Source organism: Osmerus mordax, chromosome 2, assembly GCF_038355195.1.
Source record: "Osmerus mordax isolate fOsmMor3 chromosome 2, fOsmMor3.pri, whole genome shotgun sequence".
Lineage (NCBI taxonomy): Eukaryota > Metazoa > Chordata > Actinopteri > Osmeriformes > Osmeridae > Osmerus > Osmerus mordax.
Window position 1 is genome coordinate 18742881 of NC_090051.1, and position 23026 is coordinate 18765906.

General features: G+C 52.1%; 2 protein-coding genes across 3 annotated transcripts in view; one reads left to right on the plus strand and one right to left on the minus strand.

The window, feature by feature from the left end:
- fn1a (fibronectin 1a) overlaps positions 1-11632 on the plus strand; it is a 24871-nt gene extending 13239 nt beyond the window's left edge. For both annotated transcript variants that reach the window (XM_067229392.1, XM_067229391.1), the window contains 27 exons: positions 191-285; positions 630-798; positions 933-1019; positions 1166-1357; positions 1832-2104; positions 2491-2682; positions 2797-2886; positions 3008-3274; positions 3425-3541; positions 3716-3880; positions 4012-4167; positions 4336-4449; positions 4565-4834; positions 5013-5200; positions 6201-6288; positions 6465-6644; positions 6780-6869; positions 7004-7195; positions 7283-7372; positions 7748-7844; positions 7942-8314; positions 8570-8708; positions 8894-9055; positions 9702-9827; positions 9986-10092; positions 10203-10322; positions 10409-11632. In XM_067229392.1, the coding sequence (XP_067085493.1) occupies positions 191-285; positions 630-798; positions 933-1019; positions 1166-1357; positions 1832-2104; positions 2491-2682; positions 2797-2886; positions 3008-3274; positions 3425-3541; positions 3716-3880; positions 4012-4167; positions 4336-4449; positions 4565-4834; positions 5013-5200; positions 6201-6288; positions 6465-6644; positions 6780-6869; positions 7004-7195; positions 7283-7372; positions 7748-7844; positions 7942-8314; positions 8570-8708; positions 8894-9055; positions 9702-9827; positions 9986-10092; positions 10203-10322; positions 10409-10477 (4208 nt within the window). In that variant the 3' untranslated portion in view covers positions 10478-11632. The remainder of the gene's footprint in view (positions 1-190; positions 286-629; positions 799-932; positions 1020-1165; positions 1358-1831; positions 2105-2490; positions 2683-2796; positions 2887-3007; positions 3275-3424; positions 3542-3715; positions 3881-4011; positions 4168-4335; positions 4450-4564; positions 4835-5012; positions 5201-6200; positions 6289-6464; positions 6645-6779; positions 6870-7003; positions 7196-7282; positions 7373-7747; positions 7845-7941; positions 8315-8569; positions 8709-8893; positions 9056-9701; positions 9828-9985; positions 10093-10202; positions 10323-10408) is intronic.
- On the minus strand, positions 10697-21972 carry cfap65 (cilia and flagella associated protein 65). The gene is given in 32 exon segments (XM_067261172.1): positions 10697-10848; positions 12157-12341; positions 12453-12752; positions 13313-13539; positions 13684-13734; positions 13823-13966; positions 14220-14336; positions 14614-14748; positions 14924-15082; positions 15214-15405; positions 15512-15622; positions 15716-15782; positions 15866-16042; positions 16131-16259; positions 16584-16785; positions 16930-17079; positions 17232-17397; positions 17471-17617; positions 17697-17921; positions 18026-18265; positions 18364-18501; positions 18638-18794; positions 18887-19128; positions 19222-19419; positions 19583-19851; positions 19927-20149; positions 20248-20372; positions 20574-20773; positions 20941-21107; positions 21277-21379; positions 21534-21715; positions 21898-21972. Coding segments are annotated over 32 exon segments (5355 nt in total).
- Between the last annotated feature and the right edge of the window lie 1054 nt (positions 21973-23026).

The following is a 23026-nucleotide window of genomic DNA, read 5'->3' on the forward strand; positions in this document are numbered from 1 at the left end:
TGCCTCAAGCAGAGACATGACCCAATGCTGCTCTTCCAGCACATTCTCAACTTAAACATAAACATGGCCATAAATGTCTGCTGGTGATTCATCACGTCTTCTCTTAAGCCCTCGGAGACTCCTGGGCTATTATCTGTTAAGATAACAACCCTGACCTTTGACCCTCCCTGTCTCCACCCCTCCACCCTAGCCCCACCCATGGGCAACGCACCTCGATTCAACACGGACGTGACGGACAGCTCCATCATCATCACCTGGAGCCCCGTACCCCGCATTGGATACAAGGTACAAGTCTTCGGAACACTCACACACACAGGAAGTGCAAACTATGATGTGCAACCCATTAACACAGGGATTTGATATCTGATCAGTCCAGAGCTTGGTTTGGAGACATCATCATTTCAGTCATCTCCCCTAGACCATTCCAGGGTTGTCTATTTAGGGATGAAGCTAGATTTAGACTAGCACCTATAGGTCTAGCCCGACCCAGAACAGTGAATGCAGCCTCTAGTGTCATCTCTAAATTTTTCAGGTATGTCACACAACAGTTGAGATTTTTCTATGGCAAACATGCTGTTTGGAAAGACTTAACCTCTCAACTCTGCCCTCTGTGTGTGTCTCAACCCCAGTTGACAGTGAGGCCCAGTCAGGGTGGAGAGGCTCCCAGGGACGTGACCTCCAGCTCGGGCAGTATTTACATCTCTGGCCTGACGCCCGGCGTGGAGTACACCTACAGCGTCCAGCCAATGTTCAACGGCGAGGAGCAGGGCAACCCTGTCACACGTCGAGTCGTCACATGTAAGTGTCAGGCGAAGGGACAAGCCAGGCAGAATGGTTTACATGCATTAGACACGGCACCTTTCAATACATAAAGAAACCGCATTGGAGGAAATACAATAATGATTTAACCAATCATCTTGCCTGCCCTCCAGCTTTGTCACCACCCACTGACCTGAACCTGGAGTCCCATCCGGACACAGGAGAGCTCCACGTCCAATGGAACGGAGCGTCAACGCCAGGTACACACCCCTGATCGCTGTTCTGCTCTCGGAGCGAATATGGAACCTCATCTGTCATCCTCTAGTTTTAGATCTTTCTTCCAACTGCCGCTCAACTGTCCTCACATTCTCTCCCTCTCTAACGTGCCATCCAATCAACCAACCAGACATCACTGGCTACAGAGTGACATGCAACCCGACCAATGGGCAGCGCGGGAACTCACTGGAGGAGTTTGTGAAGGCGGACCAGAACTCGTGTACCCTGGAGAACCTGAGTCCGGGCGTGGAGTACAACGTCAGCGTGTTCACTGTCAAAGACAGCATGGAGAGTGTCCCAGTCTCCACCACCATCACCCAAGGTAGGCGTGGCCAGGGGCCGGCGCCTGTAACCTCTCACCTCTACGACATCACTGACACCACAGTCAGACCGGGGGGGAGGGGGGTGGGGTGGGTGGAGTTAGGGTTTAAGTCGTTTCCAGGGTAAAGTGGTCTGTAGGTGCTGGTCTGAGATCAGCTTCCCCTCCAGTCATTTTTAACCGTAACCTGTGGAGGGGAAGCTGAAAGCTGAACCCCCCAGTCCTCCTGTCGCTTGCATCAGTCTCGTCTGATGTGAACAGTGATGATCCAAAAGCCTGTGATGATAGTGGAGCTGTCCTCTGTCAGTGTCATGGCGATCATGCTACCGCCGGCTCTCTCTGTCACTCAGTGTCTGTCTTTCGGGATGGTCGCTGCGTCAACTAACCGTCTCGATGTTATAGATGTGATACGCGAGAGTATCACATTTGACGACATCTCCTCTCGTCCTCCTCTCCCTGCTTCTCTAACCTGACTAGACGTGCCTCAGCTAACAGACCTCAGCTTCGTGGACGTGACCGACACCACCATTGGCCTGCGCTGGAGCCCGCTCAACTACACCGCCGTCACCGGTTACCGGATCACAGTGGTGGCGGCGGGCGATAGTGTGCCAATGTTCGAGGACAGGGTGGAGCCCACGTCGGGCTACTACACCATCTACGGCCTAGAGCCCGGCATCGGCTATGACATCAGCGTCATCACCTTGACAGAGAGTGGCGAGAGCGAGCCCACCACCCTCACTCAGCAGACTGGTGAATAAGCGAACCATATGAGCCTATGTGTGTGTGTGTGTGTGTTTGTGTGTGAGTGATGCGTCTGGGCCAGATGGTTGTGGTTAGGGGTGTGTTTGTGGGCCCCAGCTCATCTGTTTCTTCATCTTAGCATCACAAGCTGTGGTTTGTTTGATCTCCCCTTCCAAACCGTGTTTGTTCCCGCACTTTCAAGGTATCGTAAAACTGCGGTCCCACGAGCCAGTGCGCACGCTGTTCCTTTTTACCTTTTAGATCTCCTGAGCTCACACCGTCTTGGTTCTTTAAAAGAATCCCTCTCAGGATATACTGATATAGTCTCCATCCTTCTATTCCTTCCCAAATCCTCTTTCTCCTTCTCCTCTGCCTCTCTCTCTCCCCTCTCACAGCTGTCCCAGCCCCAACAGACCTGCTGTTTGGAGAGGTGGGTCCGAACACCCTGCAGTTTAGCTGGTCCAGGCCCGCTGTCCCTAACCCCGCCCATATCGGTGAGTACCTGGTCAGGTACCACCCCATCGACGAGGACGATGACATCACTGAGACCAGGGTGGAAGACAACACCAACAGCGTGGTCCTGAGGAGTAAGAGATTTCTCTCTCTCTCACACACACACACACACATACTGTACACACACAAACCTATCCTTGAGGGCGGCTGTCCGGTCCTCTGATCTCTGTTGTGTGTTACCCCCGTAGACCTGATACCCAACACAGAGTACCTGGTGAGCGTGGTGTGTGTGTACGAGCAGCGTGAGAGCTCCCCGCTCGTGGGAAATCAGAAAACCGGTAGGTTGCGGAACCGGTCATACAAACGTCATAAGCGCAACATGTCATTTATTGTTGCAGTACTTCATCTGTTGGCGCACAGTGCCGCGGCATGACCTGATGTCTCCCTCTGCTCCGCCAGCTCTGGACTCTCCCTCTGGTCTGCGCTTCTCCGAGATCCTGACCACCTCCTTCACCGTGCACTGGCACCCTCCAGAGGGCGCCATCACGGGCTACCGCCTGCGCTATCAGATGTCCAGCGGGGGCCGGGCCAAGGACGAGAGGCTGCCCCCCTCCAGGAACCACTTCACCCTGACCGGCCTGACCCCCGAGACAGAGTACCAGGTCAGCATCTACGCTGTCAGCGCACGCCTGGAGAGCAAGCCCCTCACCGGAGAGCAGAAAACCAGTAAGAATAGACTTACTTTCTCTCACCCTTGTCGTTATCCCAAACTCCTTTCTTACCATCCTCTCGTGTTTGTGCTGTTGTTGTCATGTGTTTTTGGCAACCGTGATCCAAAGCCTTTTCCATCTGTGTGTGTGTGTGTGTTCTCCACAGTTTCTGATGCCCCTACAGACCTGGAGGTGGTCTCCTCCTCCCCCACCTCCATCACCATCCGCTGGGACGCCCCCTCAGTCACCGTCCGGTACTACAGGATCACCCATGCAGAGTCTGGTGAGCCCTTACCTTGAATACAACTCTCAGTTCCCACCTAAAGATAGACTTGGAGAGGTCTCGCGTGCCTAGCTTGTTATCTATCATCGAGACCGACTGCATCGCAAGTATGTGAAAGTACTCCCAGACGCACAGTGTTAATGTTGCCATCCGCCCCCCCCCCCCCCCCCCCAGGAGGCAACAGCCCCACCAAGGAGTTCACGATCCCTGGCTCCCAGTCCACCGCGACCATACAACACCTCCGGCCTGGGACTGAGTACACCGTCACTGTGTACGCCGTCACCGGCAGAGGAGACAGCCCTGCCTCCAGCACCCCCATCTACGTCACACACAAGACAGGTAATGAACACACATACACACAGACACACACTTTAAAACACACCCACTGTAACTATACACACTGTGACTTCATTGCTGGTCATCATGGTCTCTTAACTCTGCTATCTGTCCCACTTGTTTTGTCTCTGCAGACATTGAATCTCCGTCCGAGATGGAGGTGACGGATGTGAAAGACAGCTCCATCACAGTGCGCTGGAGCCCAGCCCAGGGGCCCATCCAGGGCTACAGGGTGACTGGCGTCCCCCGCAACGGACAGGGCCCGTCCTTCACTGAGGTGGTCGCCCCAGGTAAGGGCAACTCTTCGGTCAACAATTATTCATCTTTACTGGTTATATAACCTGCGGCTTGAGAAAGTTGAGAAACCTGTTAGTGTTGGGCTGGTCCTTGTAGTTTACAGTTGTAGTTTACAGTTGTAGTTTACAGTTGTAGTTCATGGGTGCTATTCTTTTCTCCAGACCAGACAGAGATGACGTTCTCAGGACTGATGCCCACGGTGGAGTACATCCTGAGTGTGTACGCTCTGGGACAGGACGGAGAGAGCCCACCCCTGGTCGAGACCGTAGTCACCAGTGAGTATTTCATCTTGGAACTGAAAATGGACTCCACGTAGACCATGCTTTCCACTGCATCAAGCTGGAGGGAAATTAAACAGAGATCCCCCTCCCTCCCCCCTCCCGTTTCCAGTGGTGGACCGTCCCAAGGACCTGACCTTCTCAGATGTTGACTCCACCTCCATGCGCATCGTGTGGGACAGCCCTGACGGCGTGGTGACCTCATACCGCGTCCTGTACTCCAGCTCCGAGGAGGGCGAGAGAGAGCTGCGCCCCGCTCCCCGCGGAGACGCCGAGTCGGCAGAAATACACGGCCTGCGACCTGGAAGCGAATACACGGTGAAGGTCATCGCCCTGCATGACCGCACAGCCAGCCCTGCCTTGGTGGGGACACAGGCCACAGGTAGATGGAAGTTTTCAGCTGGTTAGTCCAGATAGGTTTCCTGTTCCATGGCGTGGCATGTTCTATCATCTCTACATACTGCCTCTATCTCTGGAACCTTTCACCATACTACAGACCCTAGTGAAGGTACTGAGGATGCAGCCCACCTCCTCCAACCTTGTGTTCCCTTCCTCTGCAGCGATCCCTGCTCCCACAGACCTGCAGTTCTCCCAGGTTGGCCCCACCTCCTTCAGTATCACCTGGACCACGCCCACCGCCAGGCTGACGGGGTACCGTGTGGTCGTCAACCCCAAGAGCAAGACCGGCCCCACCAAGGAGATCAATGTGGCACCCGACACTGCCCAGGTCCACATCCCCGGACTAATGGTAAACACTGACATAAGTGTGTGTGTGTGAGAGAGTGAAGGTGACCAGTGTTTTTAGAATAGCCTTCTTGTCATACAGAGCTGATGTCAGATTTTGTTTTACAAATGACTATGGCCTGTTTTATGTCCTTGAGGCTGAACCATAGACTTTTACCATTTGCTAAAAGGAAAAGTATTTTGGATGCGAATGCCTTTCCAGCAGCTGTTGCTACAGAGCTGTCTGTTTCCAGGCCGCTGCTTTATGACCCAGGCCGCCCCTAATGAGAGCCCTGCTTTCGCTGCAGCTGTCCAGCTATAGCCTTGGTTTCTGCTGTGGCTGGGCCTTCAACCGAGCAGCCCCCTCTCTATTGTGGTTTCTAACCAGGGCTGTGCTTCATTCCAAAACCAAACGTCCTCTGACTAGGCCTTGTCCACTTCTCTACACAGATGTGTTGGTCATGCCAAAGCAGCTCACTGCAGGCTGCCCTGCATGAGGGTATGGTTTACATATGCCCACTCATCTCAGACTGTGCACAACAACAAAAGATGATGAGTGAGTAAGGGTGGACTGGGGAGACCGGGGGTCTGGATTGAAGCGCAGCCCTGTGGGTGTTCTCTGTAGTGGTTTTGAACCCAGTAGTCGACTTGAAGCCACGCGCTGTCTTCCAGCCTAGTCATTTACAGTGAGGGGGAAGATCACAGACTGGACCTGCAGCTGAGGACAGTGCAGAGAAGAAATCACTTCAGCGAAGAAGGAGTCAGGTGGCTGAGCGGTTAGAGAATCGGGCTAGTAATCAGAAGGTCGCTGGTTCGATTCCCGGCCGTGTCAAATGACGTTGTGTCCTTGGGCAAGGCACTTCACCCTACTTGCCTCGGGGGGAATGTCCCTGTACTTACTGTAAGTCGCTCTGGATAAGAGCGTCTGCTAAATGACTAAATGTAAGGTGCTTATATGGCTAGCTCGGATATTTGGTTCCTCTCTACTAATCTACCTCTCTCCGTCTCTTGTACTTTCTCTCTAGGTTGCAACTACCTATGAGGTGCAGGTCTATGCTCTGAAGAACTCTCTGACCAGCCGACCTGTCCAAGGGGAAGTCACCACACTGGACAGTGAGTTCCCCTTCCAACTCTCTCTCCCACTGGAGCCAGATCCGCTATTGGCCAAGTTCACCTTTCCATCGTCGAATGAACAATAGCCACGTCAGCCAGTCAGTAGTGATGCTGTGGGAATGTTTTCATCCTCTGCATCCATCTCTCTCCCTCCCATCTTCACCTGCACATGTCAGCCATCAGCCCTCCTCGTCGGGTGCGCATCGCAGACGTGAAGGACTCCTCCATCACCCTAACCTGGCGCTCCAAGACTGAGACCATCTCTGGCTTCCTGGTTGAGGCCACGCCCACCACCGGCAGCATGACCCCCATCCATAGGACCATCGCCCCAGATTCACGATTGTACAGCTTCACAGGTATGACACTGTCTCTCTCTCTCTCTCTCTGTCTCTCTGTCTCTCTCTCTCTGTCTCTCTCTCTCTCTGTCTCACACAGCAGGCTGTTCTCATGCTATCCCAGGTATCAATGTAACATCTGTGTGTATCCTACAGGTTTGCAGCCTGGCACTACCTACAAGATCAACATCTACACTCTGAATGGCAATGGGCGAAGTTCCCCCTTCACCCTCACTGCCACCACAGGTACCACCTGAGTCTACCAATGGTCCCAAGCTCCCTTCGCCACCTGTACATAACCTTGCTCTCTGATCCAGTCCTCTGCCTGTAAGCTGTGACTAACTCAGGCTCCCCTTGTCTGTGGGTGTGTGTCCCTCCAGCCAAGCCGGTTGTGGTCCCTCCCACCAACATCCGCTTCACCTCGCTGACGCGCAGCAGCGTGTCCTTCACCTGGGAGCCGTCCAGGAGCCCCGCGGTCAGCGGCTACTACGTCACCTACGAGGAGGCCGGGGGCGTTCCCCGGGAGCTCACCCCCCGCCCCCACTCCTCTCGCAGCTACGCCACCATCACGGGTATGCCAGCCACTCGATTGGTCACTTCACAGCCCCTGTAGAACACTCTGTGTGTCCGTCTCATCTTCGGTTGTTCTCCCTTCGTAGGTCTGAAACCAGGAACTGAGTACATCATCAAGATAGTGGCCCTGCAGAATGCCCTGAGGAGCACACCTCTAGTGGGCAAGGCTAGAACTCGTAAGCACAGTCAACAGCCCATACTTGCTATTGACAATAACCCCCAGTTTGAAAAGGACCGTTTGTAAAGGACCGTTTGTAGGTCAATCTCAGCGTAACTGTGTGGTGTTGAGTCCTTGTCTGTTGTAACCATGGCTTATGCAGGCTATCTATTAATACCCAGTTGTAAGGTCAGCTCAGCTTCTGTGCTTTTTGTAAGACCTAACCAGCTGAGGAGTTGAGGAGGCGCTAGTTCTCGTGTTTACGGCTTCAACGTAGTTGCACAACTGTATTTGGCTTGATCAGGACTCTGCCGCCCTCTGCTGACTTAGTGCTGCTAATGCAGCTGCCCCCTAACCTGCTGCCTTGCCCCTGACGCCCGCCTTTCTCTGCCAGAGCCTGAATCTCAGCTGCTGATGCCACAGCTGCCCATGCCAAACAAACCCACCTCTGACATCCTGGATGTGCCCGAGGACGGCTTCAACGACAAGAAGTAAGACCCCCCTCGGACCCACATATTGAGCACAACTGCATGACTTTGTTCTTTTTTATAACGCCTGCTCCCTTGCACCTGCTTCCTGCTCCGCTAGCAACTTCCGCGACAACAACCACGTGCAGCTGGTTGGTACAGGCGGCCAGGACGGCCTGGGCCAGCAGGGCCAACACATCTACACAGAGTACCAGAATCTGGGCCCCAACGGAGGCAGAGACTCCCAGCGGCCCCACCTCCGTGAGCCCTTGATCTACGTGCCTGTGCCAGGCCCAGATGGCCAGAGAGTGCCCCTGGTCCGCGTCAGCGAGGGACCCCTGCCCGGCCTGCCGTTCGGTTTCCCCGACAACGAGACGGGCATGACGCAGGAGGCACAGACCCACACCACCATCGCCTGGCAACCTGTTCCACACAGCACTGAGTACCTGGTGTCGTGTAATCCCATCACCCACCTGGAGGAGAAGAGCTTCCAGGTTGGTGCATGCCTTAATCCGAAAACTAGCTGAAACTCCTAACACTCCTACACACAATGTAATTATAACACTAATTCTAATAACCCCCCTAAAAATAACAATTGAACTTGTGAGGACCAAGACAATTTAAAGAAAAAGTTACATTTTTGCAGTTTTTCTATTTTTTATGGGATTTCTGGTCCATAGAAGAATAGTTAAACACACACACCCACTCATAGAATCCTTACTGGCCGTTTCCCCCCCCCCCCCCCTCAGATGCATCTGCCCGGCACGTCCACCAGCGCCACCCTGGTGGGCCTGACCTCCGGAGCGTCCTACAACGTGATCGTGGAGGCCGCCAGGGGCTCGCACAAGGAGAAGATCCTGGAAGAGGTGGTCACCGTCGGCAACGCTGGTAAAAAAAAAAGACATTGACGCAACCCGCATTAGAAAAGGCGTTTTTTATAAACTGATCGCCCAGTTGCTCTCCAGTTTACCATTGTTGCCTCGTTCTCTCAGTCTCAGGGCTTACATAAAGTAACGTTTTTTAATGTGCAGATGATAATTGATCTCTTTCTCTTCCTCCCTCTCTCGGGTCAGTTCCCGGTGATGTGCTCTCCAACAGGGACGTGTGCTACGACACCTTCACCGCCACCTACCACGAGGTGGGCTCCGAGTGGGAGCGCATGTCTGAGACAGGCTTTAAACTCTGGTGCAGGTGTCTGGGGCTGGGCAGCGGCCATTTCAGGTGTGATTCATCCAGTGAGTGACTAAACCCATCCCAGCATGCTTTGCAACACTACATGTAATCAATCCTAGCATGGGCTGACCTGGTGTTAATTCGACTGCTATTAAACCCTTTTATCAGGTCCAATTATATAAAATCCATGGTAATCGTTGATACCTTTTTTTGATGTATAGCATCATTAGAGTTAGATATAGCTGAGGTCTGCCCATGCTAGCTCCCATTCTCGGCGCCATATGTGAGAAAGGGTCACATGGCCGTAGAGGGGTTTGGCTCGCTGCCAGCTAAGCTTGAGTCTCAGGTTTGTATTGTCAGTCTGTAACCAGACGATACTAAACTCTGAGACTGCCATCATGAATGACTGCTGAGGTCATAAGTCAACAGCCTCACATGACTTGTGTGTGTGTGTGTGTGTGTGAATGAGTACGTGATGAATTTGGTCCAATCTGAGCCTTCAGTCCCAAGGAGTGGGATACCTGTGGTCTGTTCAAGAGGATGCAACAACACAGAATGTCCAGATAGCAGAAGCGTATATGGTGTTTCAGCGACATTGTGGATTGACCTGCCTGGAAAATACAGTACATCTGATGCCTTCTGACTAGTATTCTCCCAACTCTACCTTGCCCTGGCCACCCCCCCCCCCCCCCCCCCCTTCCCGGACAGAATGGTGCCATGACAACGGAAACAACTACCGCATCGGGGAGAAGTGGGACCGCCATGCTGAGAACGGTCACATGATGAGCTGCACCTGCCTGGGCAACGGCAAGGGAGAGTTCAAGTGTGAACCACGTGAGTCTAACAAAGCACACGCACACACACATACATGCTGTATCTATCTGTCTTATCTTACTGTATGTGTCTCACCTATCTCATCAGTCATTACGGTACATGTTAATAATGATTTGAGGTGTATAACCAACCCCATGTTCTCCTGTCTGGTGCTGTAGATGAATCAACTTGTTACGACGATGGGAAGATGTACCAGGTGGGCAACCAGTGGCAGAAGGAATACCTGGGAGCCATCTGTACCTGCACCTGCTATGGAGGCCAACAGGTGGGCCAGGAACCTGTGTGTGTGTGTGTGTGTGTGTGGGCTGTGTGTGTTTGTACTGTGTGTGAGTGTGCTGGGTGTGTGTTTGTATTCATGTCTCTTACCCCTCTCAGGGCTGGCGCTGTGAGAACTGCCGGAGGCCAGGAGGCCAGACGGAGGTGGACGTAGACCTCCTCCAGCCCGTCCACTCCGACGCCTTCAACCGCTACAGAGAGAACGCCCTGCGCAAACTGGTGGGTTGGCTGGACCAATGACTTGTACGTCTCTCTTTTACCGGAGTGAAAACACCGTCTGATTCCGTTCCCGTTCTCTCCTCCAGAACATCCAGTGCCCTATCGAGTGTCTGAGACCAGAGCTGCTAGCAGATGCCCAGAGCCCCACAGAGTAGAGTGGAGAGGAGACATGGCCAGGAGAGAAGACTCCTCCTGGGGATATGACTTACCACTTGTCAGCCCCCCTACCCTGCCACATCCTGTGCATTCACTTATTAGTGCTCCAACTATGGCTGACCCTCCATAGTCTCAGCTAGCCTCCTCTCCATGTCTTCCTTTTTAATCAGTAACAGTGCTGGTGTATAAGACGTTTAATAAGTCTCCACAGTGCTGCTTTAGGCCACCATGTCTCTGCCGAGGGAGGAGGCGTGGAGACGAGGGAAGGAAGCTAGTTGAATGGATTCAAACGCAGCCTTTTCTTTACGACCCTTATGCTGCTTCTTCCCCACCTCCACACCTTCCTGACGCCTCACGAAACGGCCTGGGCCTGCGGTCCCCACACCCACCACAGAGTCAGCCCCCACCCCCCGTATCAATCTCCCTGGTCCTCACAAGCATTCCATGAGTTTGTTTATTTGACTGTTCAGATCGCTGATTTTATGTCATGTTTTTATGAACACCCCTGGAGACATTCCAGTGAAAGTGCAGGTTAGCGTGCCCCAGTGCCTTCCAGTAAGCTGCCCTCACTCTAAGGGTGAGGTGAGTTCTTCCTCTGATTGGAGATGTTACTCCAGAGTCAGGTGAGACTGTAAAAACTCTTGCCAGTTTGGATGGGACTATTCCAGTAAACTTCCCTTTTTAAAACCAAGCACTGTCTGCCATGCAAGCATTTGCATGATATTCCCACAACACCCTGCGGTTTCCTGGCTGCCTCCTCCTGTAAGTGCTGTAGCCAACTCGACCTGTCTGTGAGGCTAAATACAGACATGGCCCCAGGCTCGGCACACCATGTAAGCTGGTGTTGATTCTATGACCTAATTTGTCCTTCTCATTTTCATCTGTTGCTTCTTCTTTAGGGAAGGGCACACAGAAACACTGTAGTTAGTTACGATGGCCCGACAGTGCGATGCATTCATTCATACTATTCAGAGTTGTTGTTTTTTTAATGTTTAAAAAAAACTAGTTTTATTTATCCCTTTTATCCAGGCATTTTGTTTGAATGCTTTTTGGGGTGTACACTTTTTTTTTTTTATATTGTAGGCGCTAAAGTCTTAACTACTGTGGACTAAATTCCTTTTTAATAAACTTTTACAAAAAAACATAAAACCTTCCGTTATCATCTGGCTTTTTGTCTTAATCTATTTGTGAGTTATGAATTGAATCCCATGAACATCCTTTATTGATTTAGTCCAGTAACGGCTGTAAGCTATACAGAGATACATGCCGGCTATGCTTAGAAGTGAATCTGAATGGATACAGTTTAAAGAGAAAGGATGAATTGACTGAATTCTTAGAAACATGTCTATTTTACTACATATCAAATGATTCATGTGAAAAGGTCATCCAGACTGGTGATGCGGTCTGTTTCAGTGGTGTAGCAGGTCAGTCTGTGTGGGGGGACTGTGGGATGGTGGGGGTAACAGGTTGTTCAGCAGGCTCAAGGAGGGGGGCGGGTGGGGCACAGGACTGATGGCCTGGGTTTTTTGGGGTTCCCTGTTCTGCTCAGCATCAGCCACACCTTGGGAAAAAACCCTCCTGAATCCACAGCCGTTCTTCCTAGAAAACAACAACCATCCATATGTGAAGAAAGGTAATGACTACCGTTCAGCCATAAGGCATCTGCTACCAAGTTTACATGTTTTAAAATCCAGGGCGCCTAAGTCAATATTGGTGTTGAGAGCCCACCTGGCAGAGACCGGTGGCAGGGCGATGATGCGAGGGCATGCGGTGAGCACCAGCTCACCCCGGAAGGCCTCAGTCATCAGGTTCTGGATGGTGTTCAACAGAACCTCCTCCACAAGGTCACTGAACTTGGGAAACCTGGACGGCAGGGAGATGGAGCACAATGAACAAAAGCTTGACCGACGCGCTATCATCTTTCTGGAAACATGTAACACCAGTAAAACCAGGAAGGTTTGAGTCCCAGCTAACCTGCGTATGGCCTTTTGGACATCCAGCTGGTGAGTTGGAGGGGGATCTGGAAGCTCCAGGAGCTGCTCTGCCCCCCCTTGCAACCGCTGAGGAGGAGGAGGGCTGGAGGGAGGGCTGGAGGGAGGGCTGGAGGGAGGGTTTGGAGGGGCAGTGCCCCCAGCAGCAGTGGGATCCAGGGTGGAGGTCGTGGAGGGAGAGGCTGTGGGGTTGGAGCTCTTTTTGATCTGGATAAAGTAGGGGACAGGTTCAGACACCGTGTTGACCAGAGACTGGTGGAAGGAGGGGTCTTCTTGTAAACTCCTGGAGAGATGGAGAAAGAGAGATGGAGAACGAGGTGGGGGAGGGTTAGCCAGTACAGGTCGGGTCCCCAGAAAAAAAGATGTGCCATGCATTGCATCCCTAGATGTCAAGAAACGTCCCCTTAAAGAAGCGGTGATCTAGGTGATGGCTTTAGTTAGGGTGAAGGTGGGGGTCTAATTACCTCAGAATGGCAGGGAGGATAAATGTGAGGATCTCTCTCTCTGGACCGTGGATGAGTGGGGGCAGGTCTGCAGAGGGGGCGCTACTGGGACTTGGCACTGAGAGATGGGCGCTGGGCTGGAACGACCTGGAGGAGACCGAATGTCAAAGTTCACCCAACTGTATCCAGGGTTACACCTGACTCGGAGCATGAGACAGTCTGTTCAATTGCTTCTGGTGAACTAAATCAAGCCAACCCATCAAGTATTTGAGGGTTTGACAACATCTTTTTCCACTCATGTCTAATTAGTATAAAGGTAGTTAAGACTTTTCCTGAATGTTTAACTATGATTCTCTAAGCTGAGGAACTTAAACAGAGCTGATGGCGTGTTCCACTGTACCTGTACACATAATGAGTGTTGAGCAGCGAGGGGAAGAAGGTCTGGAACTCCAGCAGGGAGTGAGAGCGGGCCGTCACCCCCAGATGAAGCAGGGCCGCCTGGGGGGGCTGCGGCCGCCTCCACGCGCTGGCAGCCTCTCTCTGGGCCCGCCTCTCCGCCCGGGTGGGCCTGGCACAGGGCACTCCTACGAGGTAACTGCTGGTGCTGGCACGGATAGGGGGCAGGGTCTGGATGGGGAGATGGAGAGGAAGCCAGAGGAAGGAGAAACTGAGCGTGCTAATGTTCAGAGTGAGTGACTGCTGGGAGAATAGGGTGACCTTATGTGAAACTGAACGCAACAATATCTACTTTGTCTAAATGTTTGACCTTACCTTGTATTTCCTGACTGCTGGGGCAGATCTCAGTGGAGCTTGTTCACTTTCCTGTGCCATGACAAGGCATTGGTGTTAGTAATAGAAGAAATAAGGATTCATGAGATGATCATCATATAATTGTGAATAAGTGTCTGACCTGAAGGTTGCTGTGTGTGTGTCTCTGGGCTTGATCTTGCAGCTCCTTCTCTGTGAGGGTGAACTCATTCTTCTGCCTCTCTTTCTCCTCCTCCCACTGCTGCAAAGCATGCTGGTACCGGAGCACTTCTTCCTCCAGAGTCACCTGGTGATGATGAGGACGACAAGTTTAGTTTGAACTTGTTCTTGGTCCTCATAAATTCAAGTGCTATATCTATTTTCATGGTTTGGGTTTTAAATGTGTGGGAGTGGGGCAGGGGTTAGGGATAGTTTTAGGGTTAAGAGCTAGGGTAAGGTTTAGGGTCCAGGATAGGTTTTTGGATTAAGGTTAGGGAAAACAGGATTTTGAATGAAACAGAAACAGATACCCACACAAACGTGTGTGTGTGTGTGCTGACCTCACAGTTGAGGTCTATCTGGTAGAATTTGGGGCTGCAGGAGGTCTGCAGAGTAAGGTTGCACAGCACGCTCTCCTCTGGAGCCAGAGTGCCACACTCTGGCTGGATCTGCACCGCCTGCACACACATCCACACAGTCAGTCACCTCGAGAAACACAGCTCACCAAACATTGTCATTTAGTCATTTAGCAGACGCTCTTATCCAGAGCGACTTACAGTAAGTACTAGGACATTCCCCCAAGGCAAGTAGGGTGAAGTGCCTTGCCCAAGGACACAACATAAATTGCACGGCCGGGAATCGAACCGGCAACCTTCGGATTAATAGCCCAATTCCCTAACCACTTAGCCATCTGACTCCCAGGGAAGAGACAGACAAAGGCCCAGACAGCTGTACCTGCTGGTCGGCCAGGTTCCAGCTGTAATAGACCGTGTCAGTGCGGGAGACGTTGGTGAGGAAGAGGATCCGGGTGGATCTGGTACACACCGGGACGTCCCCGAGAGACACCCGCTCCTCCGACAGGAACACCACCTGTGTGCAGACACACACACAGGCACACATCAACACACATACACTCTCATGTGCACGTGTACCCATACACACGCACACACACCAACCACTTGGTGAATCGTGATGAAAGAAAAGACCCATGTGACAACATCAAAATCAAAACACTACATTTCCCAAAAGGCTTCGTGTGACCCACCTGGCCAGGTAAGGGCACTCTCTGAGTACTTGGCACTGACGGGTAGGTTTCGTGGAGTTGTAGAGGAACCGAGTCTCCCAGGAGTTGTTTATCAAACCCACAACCTTCAAACGTCATAAGTACAGAGTCTCCATTCAGGACATGGATAGGGATATCCACCTGAAAACACACACACACACACACAGAAGATTCTGCCTGGTTAAGCTGGGTGGACCGCACCTGTATGGACTGTCCACACCGTATTCTCTATGAGCGGCTGGATGTGGGCTGGAGGGGAGGTTAGAACTCACGCTGTATGCTTTGGCCTCCAGAGGGGAGAAGACCCACTCTATCTGGGCGGAGCTCCCAGGCAGCACCTCTCCCTGGGGGTTGAGACACTGCAGGACCAGGTGGTCAAAGTTCTCGGCAGTCAGCTTCTCCAGGGCCTTTGTGTCCAGCTGGTACCTGGCGGAGACGGCCCCTCCGTTATACAGCTCATACACCTGGGGGGGGGGGGGGGGGGGGGGGGAGACACAGGGACCATGGTGAGAGGATGGACATCCCAAAGGCACGGGTCAAAATACATCCATCCATCCTTGAGTGTCTGACCTGTATGGGGGGGCTAAAGCTTCCGATGGCCACAGGGGAGAAGACGTGTTTGCTGGAGGTGAAGTGGAGATAGTGTCTGTCTCTCTCCACCGTCACTCCCATGAAGTTCAACTACAGCCGATGCACACAAAGAAAAACAACAGCTGTGAACCGTGTCCACTTGACCTGATCATGGGTTGTTCCTAAGGTGGGCTGAGGGCTCACCAGGATCTCCCTGCCGTGGGACAGCTTGAAGAGGACAGGAAGGCGGTCGGTCCCAGCAAAGTCATGCCTGAGGACAGATAGAACATGATTTCCACAACATCTTCTGCACGTTGGCATCTAACGGTCACTCGCTTAAACCCCCAAACTGACCGGTAGCTGAACTGCACTGCCTTCTGCTGGCCAGGCAGCAGTCTGCCAGTGCGAGGACTGACACTGAACAGCCTGTTGTCCTGGACCTTCATTTGGTGGAGCTCTGACGGGCTGAACTCCACAGTGTCAGCCCAGTACTCCAGCTCTATCTGCTGGTCCTCTGGGAACAGGAATGACCTGTGGGGGGAGAAGAAGAGAGATTCTTAATAACATTCCATCCAGGTGGGGTTTCCAGTATGAGTGTGAGTTAGGCAGTGGGTCTCACCAGTCTACAGGGATGCTGCCTGTGTTTTCGAACATGAGCAGCATGCAGGAGGGTTCAGAGCCCAGCGGTGCTGCGCCAAAGTTAAAATCCAACATGGCCGCCGTGAAGACGGACGGACAGCGTCGCAGACTGCAGGGTCAGAACAACTTCGTCATACATAAAAATACATTTATCGAAGCCCCTCTTTCTCTCCAAGGAACCTGATCGCGATACCGCCCGACGCGTCTAGTTACATTTTACATTTAGCAGACGCTCTTACCCAGAGCGACTTACAGTACCTACAGGGACATTCCCCCGAGGCAAGTAGGGTGAAGTGCCTTGCCCAAGGACACAACGTAATTTTGCACGGCCAGGAATCGAACCGGCAACCTTCTGATTAATAGCCCGATTCCCTAACCACTCAGCCATTTGACCCCCATAAAATTACATGGGTGGAGTGTCGCTGGTCCTGACCTGTGTCGGATGGGCAGGCGGTAGGTGAGCTCGGAGGGTGCGGGGTCTCTGCTCAGGTGGGCGTTGAGGGCGTCCAGGGAGAAGAGGCTCCACAGCTGCAGCTTGCTGAGCCGCTCCGCACTGCCGCTGCTGCGCATGTCACTCACCTCCAGGATGGGGAACACGGCCTCCCCTCGAACCTCACACACCGCCTGGGGCTCCGCTAGCACACGCTCTGGGGTGAGGGGGGGTGAGGGAGGGTGAGGGGGGAGAGAGGGGAGCGAGGGGAGAGAGGGGAGAGAGGGGGATAGAAGGGGATTGAGATGGTTCGGACCGAGGGTAGAATGTAACCCAGACAGAGAGACACAGGTGATGGGTCAAGCTTCACCTTTGGAGCTGAGGATCTGGGAGCTGATAGTCCAGGAGTACTGGGCCCGCCTGGCAGGCCTCACTGTGGCCCGCACCAGCAGTCTGGACCGGGCTGCTATGGTACCCTTCTCTGAGTCCAGCTCCAGGGCTGGAAAATGATATAAATAAATAAAACCCATCTATCTGGTATGTGGATATGCTGTAGTATTGGAGAGTATTGACATTAGGTCTGACATCTAGTTTAATGACAGTGAAGTAACAGCTGGTGTGAAACATGCAGCCTTCTAGCTGTGGTGGTACCGTTGTGTTCAGAAGAAGTGTTGTGGGCTGGACCAGGGTCCAGCTGGTTCTGTTTTACACTCAGAGAGAAGCTGACAGCACAGGTTCCATTGTTGACCAGGGGAATCTCAAAGGACCTGTAGCCCCCCACCAACACCTCTCCCAGTTCCAGCACTCGATTTTCAACCTGGGCAGAAGAAAAATACAAATTAGAACATACACACGCACCCACACGCACCAAAGCGATAAAAGAGCCTCACCTGAATCGAGCCCTCGGCGGCCGTCCCTACAATCTTAAGAGGGAGGCGGCACTTCCTGCAATCCGGCATCTGGGTTGGCCAGAAGGTGAGGCTGGGCTTGAGGTTGTACCCCATCTCCTCCATGGGAGTGAAGGACCACATCTGCACCTACAAGAGCCAGGCTAGTTCACCTACAGTGTCATCCAAACAGCTAGCAGATCAACCACCACCTGTCTCTGTGTCTCACCGAGCTCTCGTTGGGCTGTAGGACCCCTGAGTCTGGTTTGACAGCGATGACCTGCTGGTCCGATCCGGAGATCATCCACTTGAACTGCAGAGGCAGCCTGCTGAAGTTCCTGATGCGGTAGAGGCGCTGGGAACAGGAGTCCACTGCGGTGGGCTTGAAGAACAGACTCCCGTCTCCCTCCAAACACACACGTGGCTTCTCCACCAGGCTCACCACACTCAGCTCCTACACACACACACACACACACGCACACTTAACATATATGCATAAATGGATCACTTGTACGATGAATAACAAAAGTGTGTGTGTGTGTGTGGATGTGTGTGTACCTGAGTGTGTTTGGGGTCTGCATTCAGCCGCAGGGTTAGGGGCAGCTCTGGGGGATTGTCCTCAGAAGGGGTGGTCCTGAGTGTGAGGATGTGGTGCTGTCCAGGGTGGACCAGTCCGCAGGAGGGAAACACACACACAGACGGGCTCTGCTCCGGGTCCAGGATGTAGATCAGGGGAAGGGCACCGGTGTTCTGGAGCAGGACGGTGCGGTAGAACTCCATGCTCAGGCCGGGGAACACCTAGCAACACACACAGAGAAACACACTGCAATATGTACCCGGGCCGTTGTGGAGTGTGGTGGTGGGTTTTCGGACGTGTGTGTTATGCTTTTCCTGACCACTTGGGGGGGCTGCAGGGAGAGCCGGGGGACAAAGTGCTCTCTGCCAGGCAGGAAGGAGTGACCTATGACCCTGACAGTCAGACACCAGGAGGGGCAGATGGTGCTGTCCTCCACGTGGCGATGGTCACTCAACACCTGGCAAGAAAGTAGACTCTGCCTTTAAGGAACACAGAGATGTTTCAAAAGGGATCGATTTTGTCGTAGTGGACTAATCTGTAGCCCTTTAACTTCCCATTATCTGACCATTAGAAACAGGCTCTACAAATCTTACCTTGTACAGAGAAAAACACTCCAGCTGGCCGCCATGGAAGGTGTTGTGTTGCTTGGGTGTGTAGGTGACCCTGAAAGACGTCGACTTCAGGGGCCCCAAGTCACATGATGATGGTGTAACAGAGAAGGGTGAGTCTGCAGCAGGGGTCCACAACACGCTGGAAAACAGAACACAACTTCATTCCTTTTTTGACCTTGGTGTGGTTGTGACTGAGCCTTGCACGTGGGGCACCACGACAGGGTGTAGTACCTGAGCTTGCCCTTGGTGTGGTTGGTGATGGCGACGGGCAGGGAGGTGGAGCCGGGGTGGAACATCAGTTTAGGAGGCTCTAAGGTCACATGGCTTCCGGGCCCCTCCCCACTTCCTCCTTCATGACGTTTACCCCCTGAGCAGCTTTGGTAGTACTCCTCCATGGAGCTTTTCGCTGTCAAAGCCCTGGCTGGCACTGCCACACTGGCTGTCTCCGGACCAGCAGGCTCCATGGCTAGGTCCTGCAGAAGAGGCTAAGGGCTAAGTTATTCCTGGCATATGACTTTATGGTTAGACGTTGGGCAGAATCAAGTTACCCCTCCCCACAAATGTACCTCAGGTAGGACCAGCGCCCCTTGTTGGTCCACATGGAGCTTGCCCTCTGCCAGCATGGCACTGAGCATGTCTGGGGGGTACTGGGTGAGGCCACGGGCCAGGTGATGCTGGTACACAACCAGGTGTTTGGGTTTGAAGATGGCAGGCTTGAGCTGCTCAGAGTGGCAGGTGCCAATCAGGTCCAGAAACAGAGGCTCCTGTCCCGAGAGAGATCCACAGGATGACAGCATCAATGGCCATCCTCAGAACTAGCACAGATGATATCAGAACAGTTCTTATCATGGCTGGAGCAGAATGTGGAGAGGGTGACCCATATGAGCTCCACAGAGAGAGAACGAGGGCGAGAGGGTGAACGCTGACCCTGTGCAGCAGCAGGCAGGCCACCCTCCTGTGGTGGGCGATGGGGTGGGTCGGGCGGTACAGCAGCTTCAGGCTCACACGCTTGTAGGGGGGCAGGGTACCCCCTGCTGGCTGGAGGGAGAACACGCTGTGGCCCTCCCCGTCCAGGTCGAACTGATAGTGTGCTTCGACGGAGGAGGTGTTCACCAGGTCCACTGACCGCAGAGACTCCTCCCCTTCCTCCACGCAGCCAAAGTCCAGTACAGATGAGGACAGACACACCTGTGGGCCTGCAGGAGAGCAAGAAGACAAGGTGAATCAGGGGAGGGGTGCCTATCCATGCTGGAGTGACATACGGTGCCTACCTATGCAGCTGCCAGTGAGTTTGAGGAGGGTCTTGTTGAGACCCCCTGGGCAGGTGAGGGAGAGGTAGTCCACACTGCTACTGTCCACAGACACGGGGCAGAAGGACACAGGTACTCTGACGGCAGAGCGCGCAGCCACCTCGCCCTTCTGTACCAAACACTGGAACACTGAGTGAGACAGAGGAGGACGCTTGAACCTGGACAGACTGAAGGATGCCCTCATCTGGGAGGAGAGGAAGACAGACACAGACAGAATGATCAAAGTGAGAAATAGGTCTGTCTGTTTATATATATCACAGGCAAGAGAGTGTGTTGGCTCACAGAAGACTTGTTGAGGATCTCGAAGTGCTTCTCCACAGAGGCTTTGACGGCCACACTGCCAAAGTCCAGAACTTTACAGCCCTCCTCCTGGCCAGGGGCACTGATCTCCAGGAATGGGTATTTAGCTGAAGAAAAACACGAGCACAAAACACCGTCAAGGCAATGCTTTAACAGATCACCAGTCCATGTAGATCTCTGCTGTCCACTATATAGGCAGCGGCTGTCAGAGCATGTGCGGCATGTAGCATGAGTATATTTTGGGGAAACTTTCCTGTTCCTTATACAGTGAATGATGGACAGAATGACACCACAAAGCTGCCACTCACATATGCCCTGTAGGAGCACAGTGCAGGTGGTCTCCCCGTCATCCCCGAACGCACAGCTGGCCTCTCTCTGGTACACCAGCGCCTCCTGTGGCCGGAAGACCACAGTAACACGGCACTCCTGTCCAGGTCCCAGTACTCCTCGGTCTGGGGACAGCTGGAAAGGAGTGGTCACCTCCCACTGGAATCCTGTCTGCAGCTTACTGAAAGGGACACACACACACACACACAAACCAGGGACCATGGTAGAGAGGGGCACAGTAAGGCACACATAAAATGTACTTACACATAAACAAGAACCCATATTTTTAACATGATTCGTCTCCTATCTTAGACAGCCCAAGCAGTCACTGGTGGGACTGTCTGTTACCTGGCATTGCGGAACAGGAAGGTTGACTGAGAGGAGTGGTGCACAGCACAGGGAGGCAGCAGGACGGAGTCAGGTATCTCCAGGGTGTGGCGAGGGATGGTGGCACGCAGACACACCTGGAATAACCCATTCTTACTCTGGAACTCAATACTGTCCTGGTACTCACACTGCCACCAATGAGAGGACAAGATCAAGAATGAGCAGAAATGAATGATTTAGTTGATAAATAGTTCCATGGATTTCATTGTCGATTGTAGATTTCACCATGGGGATCTTAGTGACACAAAGTGCTCCCCATGCATTCCCCCACTCTGCCCAGGGGGAGAAGATGCGTACCCTGTCGAGCGGGTGGAATGTGACAGGCAGGGAGTAGGACATTCCTGGACTGAGGACGATTAGCTGAGGGAACAGGGTGGTGAAGAACTGGGACACAGGAGGTCTGAGGAAAACATTCATTTAAGCTTTGTGTTTTAATGGTAGTCAATTGGTACTTCATCCACTTAATGTTGCTGCTGACTTTAACATATGAAGGGTTTGTTTATTAGAACTGTGCACTCTGTCTCATAATTGTTGCCTTCCACCACCAGACTCACCTGAAGTGTAGCTTCTGCAACTTGCTGTGGATGTTCTTCAGGAAAAGGGTTTTGGTGAACTCCCCACCCAGATCCCAGTTCTCCCAGGTGAGCTCTTCCAAGGTCTCCACCCCCAGGAAACAGCTTCTCTGGGAGGATGCCTTCCTCTGCAGCTGTCCTGGCCGCTGGAGCACTGGACCCACCTTTGGAACAGACAGAGATCACAGCAATTTATGGCCCTATTTTAACCCTGGTATTATCCTCACCATGTACCAACTAACTAGGTACTATACTGTATCTAGATATCATAACAAATAATGCCAGACCATGGACCAAGAGAACTGCAGATTTACTCAACTTTACAACTGTATCATTGACACATTACCTGAGCATTTTTACCACAAGTGGTTGTCCAGTGAGTACCCGAGTCCAGGGTGTTCCCTGGAACATTAGCTATCATGTCTAGTAGGGACACAGTGGAATGGACCCAGAGAAATGCAGTCGACAGGGGACAGGAAACAGTCAGACAAGAGAAGAACCCAAAACAATGTCAGGTGAGAAGGATAGAGACTGGATAAAGCCTAACATTTAACATGTCACTCTCGTTGAAGTATTTATCCAGGTAGAATCTAAGTTGTTAGTAGCTACCTAGAAACGAGAAGGCTGCCAGGCTACTACAGTAGCTAAGGCTACAGTAAATGTAGTCTATAGCTCTAGCTTGCAGTGGGATAAACTTGTACTAGTTTACCTTATCTAAGTAGCTCTAGTTATCTATATCTAAAGGTATGACACATCCTTATGTAATCTTACAAACCACATACTTACCTCATTCAATTGAAATACGCTACAATAACACACACTTTAACATTCATGAAAGTCGAATGCATTCAGTGGTTTTGTTGTATCTAGATAGCCAACTAGATAGCTACGCTAGTCATCCATGCTCCAGTTTTCATAGCAGGATAGAATTGTTTCGGTCTCCATAGCAACGACGCCAAACGAATGAAGATCTTCAGGCTACAACTAGGCCTACTATTATACATTATTGCTGATAAAAGAGCGCAGAAAATAATACAATGAAACTGAATGTAATACTAATAGTAATAATACTAATATTTAGTGTACGTGATTAATTTGGTCTGTCTTAGAATCCTGATCACTAGGAGCCACTAAAAGGCAACATAAAGTTGAACTTTTAACACATAGTAGCCTACTAAAAGGCCTACCTAACACTTTTCTACAGTGCGCTATGACTGTATGACACAATGCAGCATTTATGTGTACTATTAATCACTCAATAAAAGTTGCGTATTACCTTTTAATGTCACAACATTAGTCACATTATATTCAAAGCATTACTGTATCTCCGAAACACACAGATATCGCATTAAAGCTTATATCACTGTATAATAGGCTTTTATTCATTTGAGTGCCTGGCATACGAGAAACCATAGGCTACTGCAGCTACCCAACCTGGCAACCGGGAGTGGCCTCTCTTACTGTGGTCCAGCCCC